The 13,495-nt window shown below is 41.1% G+C and overlaps 1 protein-coding gene across 2 annotated transcripts in view; it reads right to left on the bottom strand.

Annotated features, from left to right (window-relative positions):
• LOC140560889 (hyccin 2-like) overlaps nucleotides 1–13,495 on the bottom strand; it is an 81,359-nt gene that overhangs the window by 16,948 nt on the left and 50,916 nt on the right. For both annotated transcript variants that reach the window (XM_072685536.1, XM_072685537.1), the window contains exons 5-9: nucleotides 12,506–12,685; nucleotides 10,157–10,237; nucleotides 3,709–3,824; nucleotides 1,576–1,671; nucleotides 125–241 (exon numbers count right to left, since the gene is read on the bottom strand). In XM_072685536.1, the coding sequence (XP_072541637.1) occupies nucleotides 125–241; nucleotides 1,576–1,671; nucleotides 3,709–3,824; nucleotides 10,157–10,237; nucleotides 12,506–12,685 (590 nt within the window). The remainder of the gene's footprint in view (nucleotides 1–124; nucleotides 242–1,575; nucleotides 1,672–3,708; nucleotides 3,825–10,156; nucleotides 10,238–12,505; nucleotides 12,686–13,495) is intronic.

The raw sequence follows: 13,495 nt of genomic DNA, 5'->3' as shown, positions 1-13,495 counted from the left end.
AATGAGATTCATGACTCTGGTCCAGTGTCTATAAGTTTCTGAAAAGCATGGATTTAATCAAATGTGTGGTTCACAGTTTACATCCGTGTGTGTCCGTGTCTGTGTGGGCATGTGTAACACTTACATGGCGTGATAGACGGCAGTGAGCATCTGCACCATGAACTCAGGGTCCAGCACCACACGGTTACACGGCTCCTGCCACATCTTCTGCTGCTGCCGTGGAAACCCGCACACACAGAGCCTGAAACACACATACAAACGCACACATAGAGCACTGTGAAATCATACAAACTACAACACACAGACACACACTGAAATCAGAGAAGACATGTAATTCATAGGCTCAAACAAACCTAATGCAGAGTAACAATAGTGAGGGGAAGTGTACATGTTTATAGACTAAGGGCCAGAACCTTTAAAAGAGAAGGCTGACACATAAAATACCAGCAAAAACCCACAGAGGGCCTCACAGCTAGTGGCCAGTCTGTGTCCGTCTGCCTGCGTGTATGTGTGGGTTTGTTTTCCTATAGTTTTGGGACTCCCCGTCTTGTTGCTGCACACAGAGAGTGTGACTAATATATGACTGGTCTTTTTTTCCTCTTAATTTATAAGTTGTTCCAACATCCTCACTTTTCCCATCTTATTTCAACTCATGGAATCATGGTGGACCAGATGAGGACGGCATGTCTGTGCTAGACAGCTGTAGGGTGTGTGGAAACTTCCCTGGACAGTAGACAGTTACTCCAACAAAAGCAGGAAAACCCTTTAATTTAATTTGGAAGAGAAACACACACACACACACACACACACACACACACACACACACACACACACACAATGCTCACTCATCCAATCAGTCGGGTCTCATGGTCAAAGACAATGAGACTATATACTAATATATATGTACTGGCCTGTTTTGTACTAACAGGAAGTGATGAAGTGTTGCTATGCCAACATACGTCACCGAAAGTTCTCCTTCTGCCGTCGCCGCTGCACTTGCATCACAACCCGCCATTTTCTTCTAATTAGGGTTCCAGATGAGTAGCTCCTCCCTTTCCACTTCGCATTGCATTGTGGGATAACAGGATCCATCATAACCACACTCAAAAACTGAGCGGTTCTGAGTGTGCGCCACGGATATTCGAGTATACTCAACTTTCACACTTTTATCTAAACTAAAGATTTGTTCGTATCAGTAGTCAGTATGCAAACTGGACGCACCCTACATGTTGGATGTGGATGTGAAGTGTGAAGATCTGAGCGACAAAGGCCAAATCCTCATGGCCAGGCGACTGGGTAAGAGCATCTCCAAAACTGTAAGGCTTGTGGGGGCTCCCGGTCAGCAGTGGTGAGTAACAACAAAGGAGAACCAATCACAAACTGTCATCAGGATGTTAGGTGCCCAGTGCTCACTGACGCTTTCCACTGCTGAAATACAGAACTTCGGAGCAATGGAAGAAGACTGCCGGGTCCAAAGAGTTCTGCTGTCTTTAACATTTTGTCGTTATTTTTCAGTCAGTCTACTTTTTTACAGGTTTTTGGGTGTAATTCTAGCTTTGCTGATTATTTCCTTACCGTGAACTCATGCGGCAAGCAGCCTGGTAGGAGGAGGCGGGCATGTACACCACAGCGGAGTTATAACACAACATCAGGAAACACAGCACCTCAAACCTGAAAGCACAGAGGAAACGCACTCAGCTGTCTGTAGGACAATAGAGCAGCTATTCATTAAATGCAGGGATCTTAGTATTGGACGCTTTCCATGGAAGTTTCTGTAGTGTTGGGTAGTTAGGATCCTTTTTTTTTTTTCTTTCTACATTTACATTTACGGCATTTAGCTGACACTCTTATCCAGAGCTACTTACAAGCTTACTCGTATTACAGAGGTGGGCCAATGTAGTGTTAGGAGTCTTGCCCAAGGACTATTATGTAGCGGTATGGTGTAGCGCAGCACAGTTACCCAGACTATGTGACTAACTGAGTAAGGACATTGTTAAAAGTTAAAGATCTTCTAAAAGGTTCCATAAAAACCTGAGAAAATTCACTGGGAGAGAGAGAAACACATTCTATTACATTCTTTGACATTTAGACACCCAGAGATAATTATAGGAATAGGGCAGAGATATTCTTTGCTCCAAAATACTGATGTTTTATGCCAACTCTTAAGTACTGAGACATTACAGATCGAGAGCGCTTTACAAAAAGCAGCCAAAATCTTGCGCTCTAACCCAGTCTTTAGCCATCTTTAGCCATGATTCAGCCATCTAGGAGAAACAGCAATACAACTAGATCATTTCACTATGATGTGGGCCTGGAACACATGAGATTTCCAAGCCATCAGGGAGTGTAAGCCATCACTGAACGATGCATTTTGATCTAACCCCAGCCACAGGCTTCAGCAGGACTCAAATGGCTCTGCTCATCTCGGACTAGCTGGTATCGATTGCAACGCTGCTGCAGGCCGCAATTATCACTCATGCATGCATGCTGAGACAGACTGTATGTAGCAGAGCTACACAGTCCTGACTAGTGCATTACTCTCAATGTGGAGGTGAAGGCACGTAAATACCCCTCAAACTAATAAATCAGAGCTCTCAAAATGAACAGGACCGCTGAATGAATGTGAACTGTGTGATCAGTGTGTGATCTTGTGTCTGTTAGTTGTTCTGTTATCCGGTGTCGGCCAAAGGAGGATGGGGCCCCCCTTTTGAGTCTTGGCTCCTCTCAAGGTTTCTTCGACTCAGTGTGATGGAGTTTTTCCTTACCACTGTCGGTGCCTTTGGCTTGCATAAAAGAAGCTCGGACCCGGATCTCTGAAAAGCTGCTTTCATTGTGAAAAGCACTAAATAATTAATTTTTCTAATTTAATTGGATTTTATCTGAATAAGTATTTAATAGTTTAACAGTATTAACATGGCCTAGACATAAAAAAAAATTGAAAATCAATTAATCTGTGCTATATCTGCTTTGGTTGGTTAATATGCTGGTGTATACAATGCTGGACAAAAGAGGTTAATGACACTTTTAAACAGGGATGAAGTTAATCTGTAAAGAAAACCAAAGATAAAGATCTTTCCCTTTTTTGCAAATTTTAATTACACTCCATTACAGATAACTCTCAGTATATAGATTCTGGACTGAGAAGCAGTTAGAGAGTTAGTGGAATGTGGACGACAATAATGTGGATGAAGATACAGTGAAAATGTCCGGACCCTTTGGAGTCTGAGGCCTTATCTCAAAGTGCTACACATGCTTATATTTGGCACAAACCCACTATCAGTCATGTGAGAGCAGTAAGAATGTCATGAATCTGTTTTTAACAACATTTCTAGGGATCTTATTCATGATGGGCATCATGTTCTTGGGTAGAAATCATGATCTACAAAAAAAAGAGAAGAACATTGTGATGGCAGCAGCAGAGGAGACCATGGTGCTTAGGTGAGTGCAGTGACTGGTTGTGGCAGAAGAAAAGCTCATTAATATAAACACAAACTGAAAATTCTCTTTGGGGTTTAATACAATCTTCTATTAAATATGAGAAGCACCATGACTGTGCCCCTGAGGCCTTCAGTCCTCAGAAACACACAGACACACCAATCTCTGATATTTATGAGGACCAGGTGCTGAGTGTTGTTACAGGGCAACCAAAGGTATTTTGTTCATGTGTGTGTGTGTGTGTGTGTGTGTGTGTGTGTGTGCGCGCCATACCTGTTCTGTGCAGTGAAGGTCTCTCTCTGAGGATGCATGCCACTGTACACCACTCTGATCAGGTCATGCTGACACAGAGCTCCCTCTGTTAGAGCCATGGAACCCAGACTGGAGGGCTGAGGACAGACAGGCAGAGACAGACAGACAGACAGACGTGTATGTTAAAACAGCAGATCATCAGATAATACCTTCAAACGCTAAAGCAGCATGCATTACTGAGTTATGCCAGTGCATGTTGTTTTGATTTCTTTGATTTTGTGATGTTGCTAAAACCAACTAATTTGCATGGGGCAAGTTATAAAAAAATAAATAAATATCATATTACGCAGGTTATCATCTGTGTGCGACTTAACTCCAAAAAAGAACATGCATGAGAGGTTTGTGTGAAAACGGTTTGGTTTCTGGAGGGATGACTACCAGATTACAGTATAATGGGAATTATGGGAAGGAAACATTAAAGCTCATTTAAGAAGCAGCATGAGACTATTTCACCATCTCAAACAACATAATCCAGTGTATTTTGCTTAGTCAGTGCCACAAAGAGTGCAACTGTCATATTAATTATTTAAAAAAATATATTACTTAGATAGTTGCTATTTAAATATTCAGCATGTTGTGTTTTTTTTTTTTTTTGTCATATCGCTAAACCCTAATTCAACGTACCCCACTGCCTTTTATAGTGTTAGAGCCTGGACTGCTTTTTAATTATGTGGCACAATAAGGAGCAGCCAGTAAAAACAGGTCATTTACATACATCAGTCTTAAAGGCACAGTAAGAAAAATTCTAACTGTTCAGTTCTAAGCTGATGGAAAATGTTTGGATAATAGTGACGTAAAATTGGTATTTTGTTTTTGGGACAAAACAACAATGTTTATTATGGAAATTGCTGTGTTGAAACTCAGACAGATATTAGGCAAAATGAAAAAAATAAATGTACATATTTAGACACATTTATGATTATAAATGTCATATGTGGACTACAAGTGGAAGGGGGTCTGGGGAAGTGAAAACAAGAACATCGAAAGATATGAGCCCTTTAATTCATCAGTGGTGAGTGGTTAAGCAGCTGGAGCTGCTTAAACAAGTGCATTAACAAAGTTGTAAGCAATGAGGTTCTAGAGTTCTCTTGTATGTGAATGAACTTATGAACAGCTTTGCATTGTACCTAAACCATTAATAGCTGTGAACCCATCACAGCAGGTAATAAAATATGTAATATAAAATGTATTAAGAAAAAAATATAATAAAAGGTTAACCCACAAATAAACCCACAAATCTTTTCCCCACATAATCAAGAGTGAAGTGGAAAAGCAGACTCCTTGTGAGCACAGATTAGCTCTGGGCTAAAATATGAATAATAATTAATGTAACTTTTATTGGGCTGAATGCTCATTAACATTATATTAATAAAGCTCTGGTGGCAAAATTTCTAGAAGAAAGTTTTTTGCATGATTAAAAATGAATTGTTTTGTATTAGAATTAATAAAATATCGACATTTCTGCAACATTACATCTTCATTCAAAACTATTTGTCGTTTATTCAGAAAATATTATGATTCCACGATAGTACACAGAGAAAATTATCTATACACTAAATCTATATATATATATATATATATATATATATATATATATATATATATATATATATATATATATATATATATATATATAAAATGTGCAATAATTGTTTAATAGTTCACACCGTCATGGTATTTACAGATTATATGTAAATGAAAGTGCAAGAGCCAGAAAAACAGGTGCAGAGTCCAATCTAAGGGTGTCTGATCTGAATCTGCCCTGAAAAGCCCTGCTGTGCAGCAGCTCTCTCTCTCTCTCTCTCTCTCTCTCTCTATATATATATATATATATATATATATATATATATATATATATATATATATATATATATATATATATATATATATATATGACCGAGTGTCATGCAGGTCATTCAGAAAACAGCGGCAGATGAAATGGGTTGGTCATTTTGATGCTGCAGCAGCGAGGAGCTCCGCTTTAATTGATTTTTGCTTGCCTACTGCTGCATCGCTATGACAACAGAGAGACAGAGAGACGCGTCTGCAATACGAGAGCAGAATGTGGGCTAATACCGTACACACCGCATGTACGCCAGATAAGCAGTGTGTGACGTGAGGAGCCTCAATAGCAGAGGAATCACACATACTCACACACACATTCCCCCTCTGGTAACCTTCTCTGACAGTGCAGAGAGTGGAGGCTCTCATGCTTGTAATTACTTTTAATAAATTAGTCATATGGCCACTTTCCTGTAGACACTAAGGCGCAGTACTCAGTCACACCACTGGGTGGCTAGACAGCTGTGATACACTTAAAGGTAAATGTAAGATTATGTAAATAGTAAAGTAGAGATGGCACAGCAGTCTCAATGGGTATCAGCAATGGGACATTATTAACAGAAAATGCTGGATTGGAAATCATAGTCCAATCTTGTAATAAACAAAGATGGTTGTAGTGTAGTGTTTAACAACACAGTCTTCCCCATGGCAGACCAAGGCCTGACCCCCCAACCTCCCCACCCCCCCAAGCTGGGCAAGCAAGCACACTATACTACACCAGCAAGAGTCCCTGAGCAAGACTCCTAACACTACATCCTCCCACTTTCTAATAAGAGCATCAGCCAAATGCTGTAAATGTAAATATACAGCCATAAGAATCTGTTCTTCTGCCTCTCAGGCACAGCCAGCAGGACAAACTAAAAGTAAATAACCTACAGCGAGCAGAGCCAGCTGTGGCCTCACTAGCTCTCACAAAAACAACATAAAAATTCATAGAACCACAATCTACCGGATGAGGGATAATTCCACTGATATGATCAGAGAAATCTCATTAGCGAGGACCGGGGAACGTCGAAGGAAGAAAAACACTGCAAGCACACCAAGCACTTCATTATCGTACCATTCAAATACTGCTGACTGTCAGGATAACACACATGCGCGCGCGCACACACACACACACACACACACACACACACACACACACACACACACACACACACACACACACACACACACATCCGTATGCATAAATATGACAGAATAAAAGGATAAGAGAGAGAGACAGGGCAGAAAACAATGAAATGCTTACAGTCATGTAGTTATAGAAGAAAAAAGGAATTATGAGAAAATGTGGCTGTAGTGTTGCTCCGATAACTGTGCCCAAGGCAGGGAATAATAGGAATACATCAAAATATCATTATTCAATGCTCGTGTTGGCACAGAGCCTCAGGATACATTGTCTTATCCCAAAATCCTGCTGTGTGTGACAGTCACGGATCATTCTGGAGGCCATGAATTTGCCAGCTGTATTCAAACTTACATCTGTAGCTTACAGTTGAGTGAGGTGATAATATATATTGATACAATATATATTCATTATTGTCATTCTTTACAATAGTCGCTTCCCACAGTGTCAATACTATGCATTTTTACTGTTTTGACCCGCATAGGCTTCCATAACATGGCAAATGGTTTCCAAAACTGGCTTCAGAAAAGTTTCAATGAAAGCCCTATTCACACTGGATCTGTTTTACATGTGGAGGTGGGGTAATAATGTAATTATTACAAATATTAAATTCTGTGATTATCTGAATCCACCAGATCCGTCATTTTTATGGACTGTATGCAACAGCGTTAGTGAGGATGTCAGGGCCTTTAACTTCTATACATTGCCCTGTAAAGTAATCCTAGGTTAGTTTGCAGAGTTTGTCCTGCTTTTGCTGGAGTAACGGTCTCTATTGTCCAGGGAAGGCTTTCCATGAAATTCTGGAGCATTGTTGTGAGGATTTGATTGGGAAGCGTGTTAGCCAGGTTAGGATGTTGCATGATCACGACCCCAACTCATCCCAAACTCCCCTACTCATCCGAAAGAATCAAATGGAGCACCAACCATCATTCCAGAGAACACAGTTCCACTGCTTCACAGCTAAATACTGGGGGCCTTTATACCCCTCTAGCCCACGCCTGGCATTGGACATGGTGCCAATAGGTTCATGTTTATCTGCTCCAGAGTCCTATTCTATTGGTAGTATTTCTCTCAGCAGACAAGCTGTGTGTGCAACTTAATGTAGCTGAACGCATTCATTAGAAGGATTTCATCTGGTCACAAAGGAAAGGCATTTCAGTGGAAATTGTATCATTTGTGGCATCTGACCCCATGAGGAAGACACAGATCCTGGTTGAAAAGAGGCTGTAGTTCCTTTCATGTAATTCTTCTAACACTGAAAAGAACAGGCACGTCTCGAACAGCAGGCGCTCAGAGCAGCCATCACCAACGCCTACTCACACTCACACTCCAACTGCAAACGTGACAAAGGCCTGAGGATCCCCCTGCTGTTATGAAAACACACAGCAGCCAACAACCACTCCAGTACTTATGCAAGAAGTGCGTTTCACATTTTCCTACCTGAAGACAATCAGCTAATTCTGGCTTTGACATGTTGGTGTTAGAGCGCAAGTCTTTTTTGAACCCACTCTTAATAAATGAATTCGGTCCCTATATCTGATATACAACCATCAGCCATAACATTAGCACCAGGTGAAATCAAAAAACACTGATTATCTTCATCTACAGTGGCTTTATATGCCAAGGGGTTTATTAGGCAGCCAGTTAACAGTCTGACCATTTTCCTTACATCATCCCCATGAACTAGCACAGGGATATGAGCCATCATAAGTGGTCCAAGAAAGGGTCATTGGCACCTAAGACTTACTGATGTGATCCATGGAGGCCCCACTTCACAACTTACAGGACTTAAAAGATCTGCTGCTGACGTCTTGGTGCGAGATACACAGAATACATTCAGAGGTCTTGTGGAGTTCATGCATCAATGGTCATATCTGATGTAGTGGCACGAGGGGGACCTTCTCCATACTAGGCAGATGGTGCACATGTTGATTGCTGCAGATGTTCAATTGTGCACACACAACTTATACAATCTCTAAAGAGGTCGAGAACAGGAAAGCAAATAAGCCTAAGGTTACCACCCCCAATGCCAAGCGTTGTTTAGAGGGGTTTACAGCCCTTCAGCATTGAGGAGCAGTGGAACTGCGGAGCTCCATCTCACCATTGGGATGAGTTGGAGTGGCATTTGTGATCCAGAACTACTCACCCAACATCAGTACCTCAAAAATGCTAAAATCTGCAGAGGTGTTTGGAACTTTGGACAAGGAGATTTCTACAAAGGTCTGGACGTACAGAGCATCAGTCGACATCCAGAGTGTGAAGGTTTAAGGGGGTTGAATACTTATACTAAGCATTTACTCAGCACAGCATCACCTCGTTCCCCTAATGAGCTCCACTCCTTTCCAGGAAAAGGAAGTTCATTAGTGAGAGCAGGTGGTGTGGAGCATAACTGGAACAAAGACCTATTCACACACTGCACACAAACTAGCTACTTGCCGAAGGGAAATTTTAATCTTAGCACACAAACTACTTGCTAAAGGGACATGTACTCTTAAAAAATGTACACTTAAAAGAAAATGTACACTTAAAACAGTTTGACTGTAACTTGAATGTCAAAATTTCCCACCCACTAGCTAGATCTTCCACTATCACACCATGCTACAGGTGAAGGTTTTCATGTTCTTCCTCCCTTTGAAGAGGAGCTATCTTTTGAAACTGCCACTAATGCAACATTATTGGACAGCTGAACACACTTGGTGGAGAGTGCTTAACACCAGTATGCATACTATAAGGCATAAACTATACACTACTCTTAATAGTGTGGGTTTGGCAGGTTAGTACACAAAAGATTGCCATACTTATCCATTTTGTACTAACAGGAAGTGATGAAGCGTTGCTATGACAACATACATCCATTAAAAGTTCTCCTCCTGCCATTGCACCTGTACTTGCATTGTTGCAAAGAATGCATAGTGGTGTTTTTGAGTATACCCAGCTTTGACACTATATCTACATCAGACAGTTTTGTCTATAACACATACGCAAATTATAGCTGTCTTAACGCAACACCAGAGGGCTGCATGCTATACACATTACACTAGATCCATTAGTATCTAGAATACATTAATATGGTCGCAGCTGATTTCAGTTCATTTGCGCTACGGCTGGTATAAACTATTAATACATGGATTTATTTGAACTGCATTCACGAACAGCTGGAACTTACTGGAACATAAAACTCACCAACTTACTGGAACATAAAAAAAAAGATTTTTGATGTTGGGGAAAGGGAGGGCCATCATACCCACTCTGAGAGCATGGCCCATTATACTCTCTGAGACTCACAGCCGCATGACTTAACTGGCAATCTATGGATTACACAGCCAGCGCTTACGGAGAGAGGCCCTGGATTAGCCTGTGGATAATGTTTGAAAATTACAGGTGTCCAGACTTTTCACAGGTCTTGTACAGACAAACACACACATGCACGAGCATCCTTACCTCATGATATACAGACGGTTTGGACAGTGAAGGAATGGTGAATGACAACAGCTTGCTGTTTCCTTCTTTGTCCACGATCTCCTGCAGCAGAAAATAAATGTGTCTCATCAAAGCAGAATTTGAGTAGGGGCACATATTGTGTTTAAGGTGTACAAATATGTAGAAATGCTATGCAGTAATCAAAATTAGCCTAATAAAGTTAAATACCATATTACTTGTTTATTTTGCTTGTCTAATTAGTATTTGGAAGCTTGTTCTTTTATGAAGTCACAAAACTACAGCCTAAGCATCAATAAGTTTAACCTACAAAAGCATTTAGACATCATGTAAGGTTTGTGCATGACAGCAACGATAAATCTCTTTTGGCATGTTTTACTGTTTGACATGATATGAATCTGGCAGTTGTGGTTTTACATTGTGTCCAAATTTTATGGACCAATAGAAATGCTTCAAAATCACTTGGAATAAAATCTTTTTACACTGACTTCCACTGAAAGCTGAGAAGTTGGCATTTTGTATATGTATAATATATGTAAATGTTAAAAATGTATAATTAAAGGTCTAATATGCTGCCACTATGGTCCAGGGGTCATTTGTTCGAATCTTGAGCCATGGCGCTTTGCCATCAGCGGCCAGAGCCAGAGAGAGCACAACTGTCCGTGCTCTCTCCAGGTGGGTAGATGGCGCTCTTTCCCCTCATCACTTTTAGGTGATGTTGGCCTACAAAGCCTTCTCGGCTTTGTATGTATCGGAAAAGATATGTCTAGTCTAGCGTAGGGGGCACTGCTAGTGCTAGAGGGAGCTACGAACGGGTGGGTTCATTGCCGGTACTAAATTGGGAGAAAAAGTTTTAAAAATTGAATAAACTAATTTCTTAAAAAAAAAAAAAGTTTATTATTATAGATGGCTCACTGCATCACCCGGTGTGTAAGAATGTTTATTATGTTCACAGTTGATTTCAGTTCATTATTTTGCAACCACTGGTATACACTATTTGGTACACACTTTTGTTGTCTACTGGACATATTTGTGAACTGCAGACAATAACAGTTAAAATGACCGTTTACTAAAAAGTAAATACTGTTTTGAGATTTTTGTTTAGACCACATGCTGTTTAGACCGGCCGTAGTAATAATAAGTCTGTGTGCTTCCATGTGCATATGCAATGTGAGTGTATATAATTTTAAAGGCCTGCATATAAGCGCAGTAAGGTATGGGTATGCAACATAGGCATTTGCCTGTGTGCGTCTAGTATGACCTCTGCTGTAATTCCCTCATCACGACTCATGTCTCTGTGTGACTCACTGCATGCTGCCCTAGGAGTTATTACTCACAGTGTGCACGTTAGCCTGCAAACGCTAATCAGCACAGTCAGCTCCTGCAGTGAGTACCAAACCACGCTGCGTTTTTCTCATAACCCCGCATCCATAACACTCGGATCTCTGTTAAATAACACTTTGTCTCCTTTCCACTGCCCTGATGCTGCTTTGCCCATCATAATGAGCTGCTGTATCACAACAACAACAGATATTGACTTTGTCTAAATGATCTACTAAAGTAACACTCCTGCAGAGTTTAGCTATAATCTAACATCAATTTCTAGTAGCAATGCATGTAACACTCAAGCTGGAACCAAGGGTAGTACAAGAATACATCATAATGAAACATAATATATAAGACATCTTCATAATACACAGTGTGTGTGCGCCTCAATATTTATGAGGTTTGTAACCCAATAAACAGCACTGCTGTCTGTCTGCTCATCCCACTACCCATCCAGCTACCCATCCAGCTACCCATCCCTATTAATCACTTTCATCTGGGTTCTACATGCCCAGCAGTGTATCCACACCCATGCATTCCTCTGGCAGTTTTCAACCATCCATTCACTAACCCCTTCCCACTTATCAACCCCATCCTGCTCCATCATCCATGCATCTATCTTTCGTCCATCCATCCATCCATCCATCCATCCCTACCCACCTGTTGTAGACAGGCATGATATCTTCAATGAAGTTACTGCTCTAGCATTTCCCACTCATCCATCTTCCTCCTCCAACCCACCCATTGATCATTTCAGTCATCCACCCATCTGTTCATCCTTTCATTCATCCATCCATCCCTACCCACCTGTTGTGGACAATCAGGAGATCCTCTATGAATGTAGTGCTCTAGCAGTTCCCACTGATCCAATCATCCATCATTTTATTCATCCCTCAATTTATTCACCCATCCCTTCCCTCCAGGGTTGTATGTGTCTAGCAGCAGATACAGTCATTGTTCAGGTTGTTGCCAACCCACCCATCCCTTCCTATCCACCCATCTAACCAACCATCCACCTATACCCACCAGGTTGTAGATGCCCAGCAGCAGTGCCTCTATGCAGCCGTTGCTCTGGCGGTTCCTGCTGGATGTCAGACGCAAGTACATCCACACCAGCTCGGGTAGGAACTGCAGGGTGAAGCGCCGCAGTCTGTCCTCTGAGTTCCGGTACAGTTCAAACAGCTGATGGCACACAGGCTCCAAGAGCTGCAAAAAAAGTAAATAGATGTATAACTATGTAAAGTGACATGCATCGAAATTACTGTCTATGATAATTTACCATCCATTGCAGATGCAATAGACGGAGCTACAATCAGATAGTAAGAAAAAACTGTCAAGTTCTACTATTATATATATATATATATATATATATATATATATATATATATATATATATATATATATATATATACACACACATACACACACACACACACACACACACACTATAATATATTGTACTATAAAGAACATTACACATGTACACATACAAACACCACCCCAATTCACGTCCCCACTGTGTACAGAGGCGCTGCTGGCGTCAATCCTGCCTTAAAGAGTAATCTCTGAAATGGTATTAGTGATGCAGGCGTATGGAGTCAGTCCCTGCTGGAGCATGGCTTAAGGCGCTATTCTCTCAGTGTGTGGAATATTAATGGTGCTGTCTGCCTCCTGTCTCTGTGTGGAGAGAGACACTGATGCATTTCTCCAGAGAAGGGGTGGAGAAGGCGAGCGAGTGTGGCCAATGTTTCCACAGACTGTCGGATTTAATACACCCACTGTCATCTGCTCCCATTGGTCACACTCTTAAAACATGCGTGAACAAACACACTCTGTCCGAGTCATGTTGGCATATTCTCTATCGCTCTCCCTCTTTTTCTCTCACGGTTAAGCGTCAGTGATTCCAAATTGCTACAATATAGATACAGGTGACCCCTTTAGCTCTAAAAATACACTAAATGGCCCTAGGGGAAGACTTGACTGACATTTTATGCATTTATTAAGAAAAAACATTTA

The sequence above is a fragment of the Salminus brasiliensis genome, chromosome 8, assembly GCF_030463535.1.
Source record: "Salminus brasiliensis chromosome 8, fSalBra1.hap2, whole genome shotgun sequence".
Lineage (NCBI taxonomy): Eukaryota > Metazoa > Chordata > Actinopteri > Characiformes > Bryconidae > Salminus > Salminus brasiliensis.
Note: the sequence above shows the minus strand (reverse complement) of the source record. Positions and strands in the feature narration are given on the sequence as shown.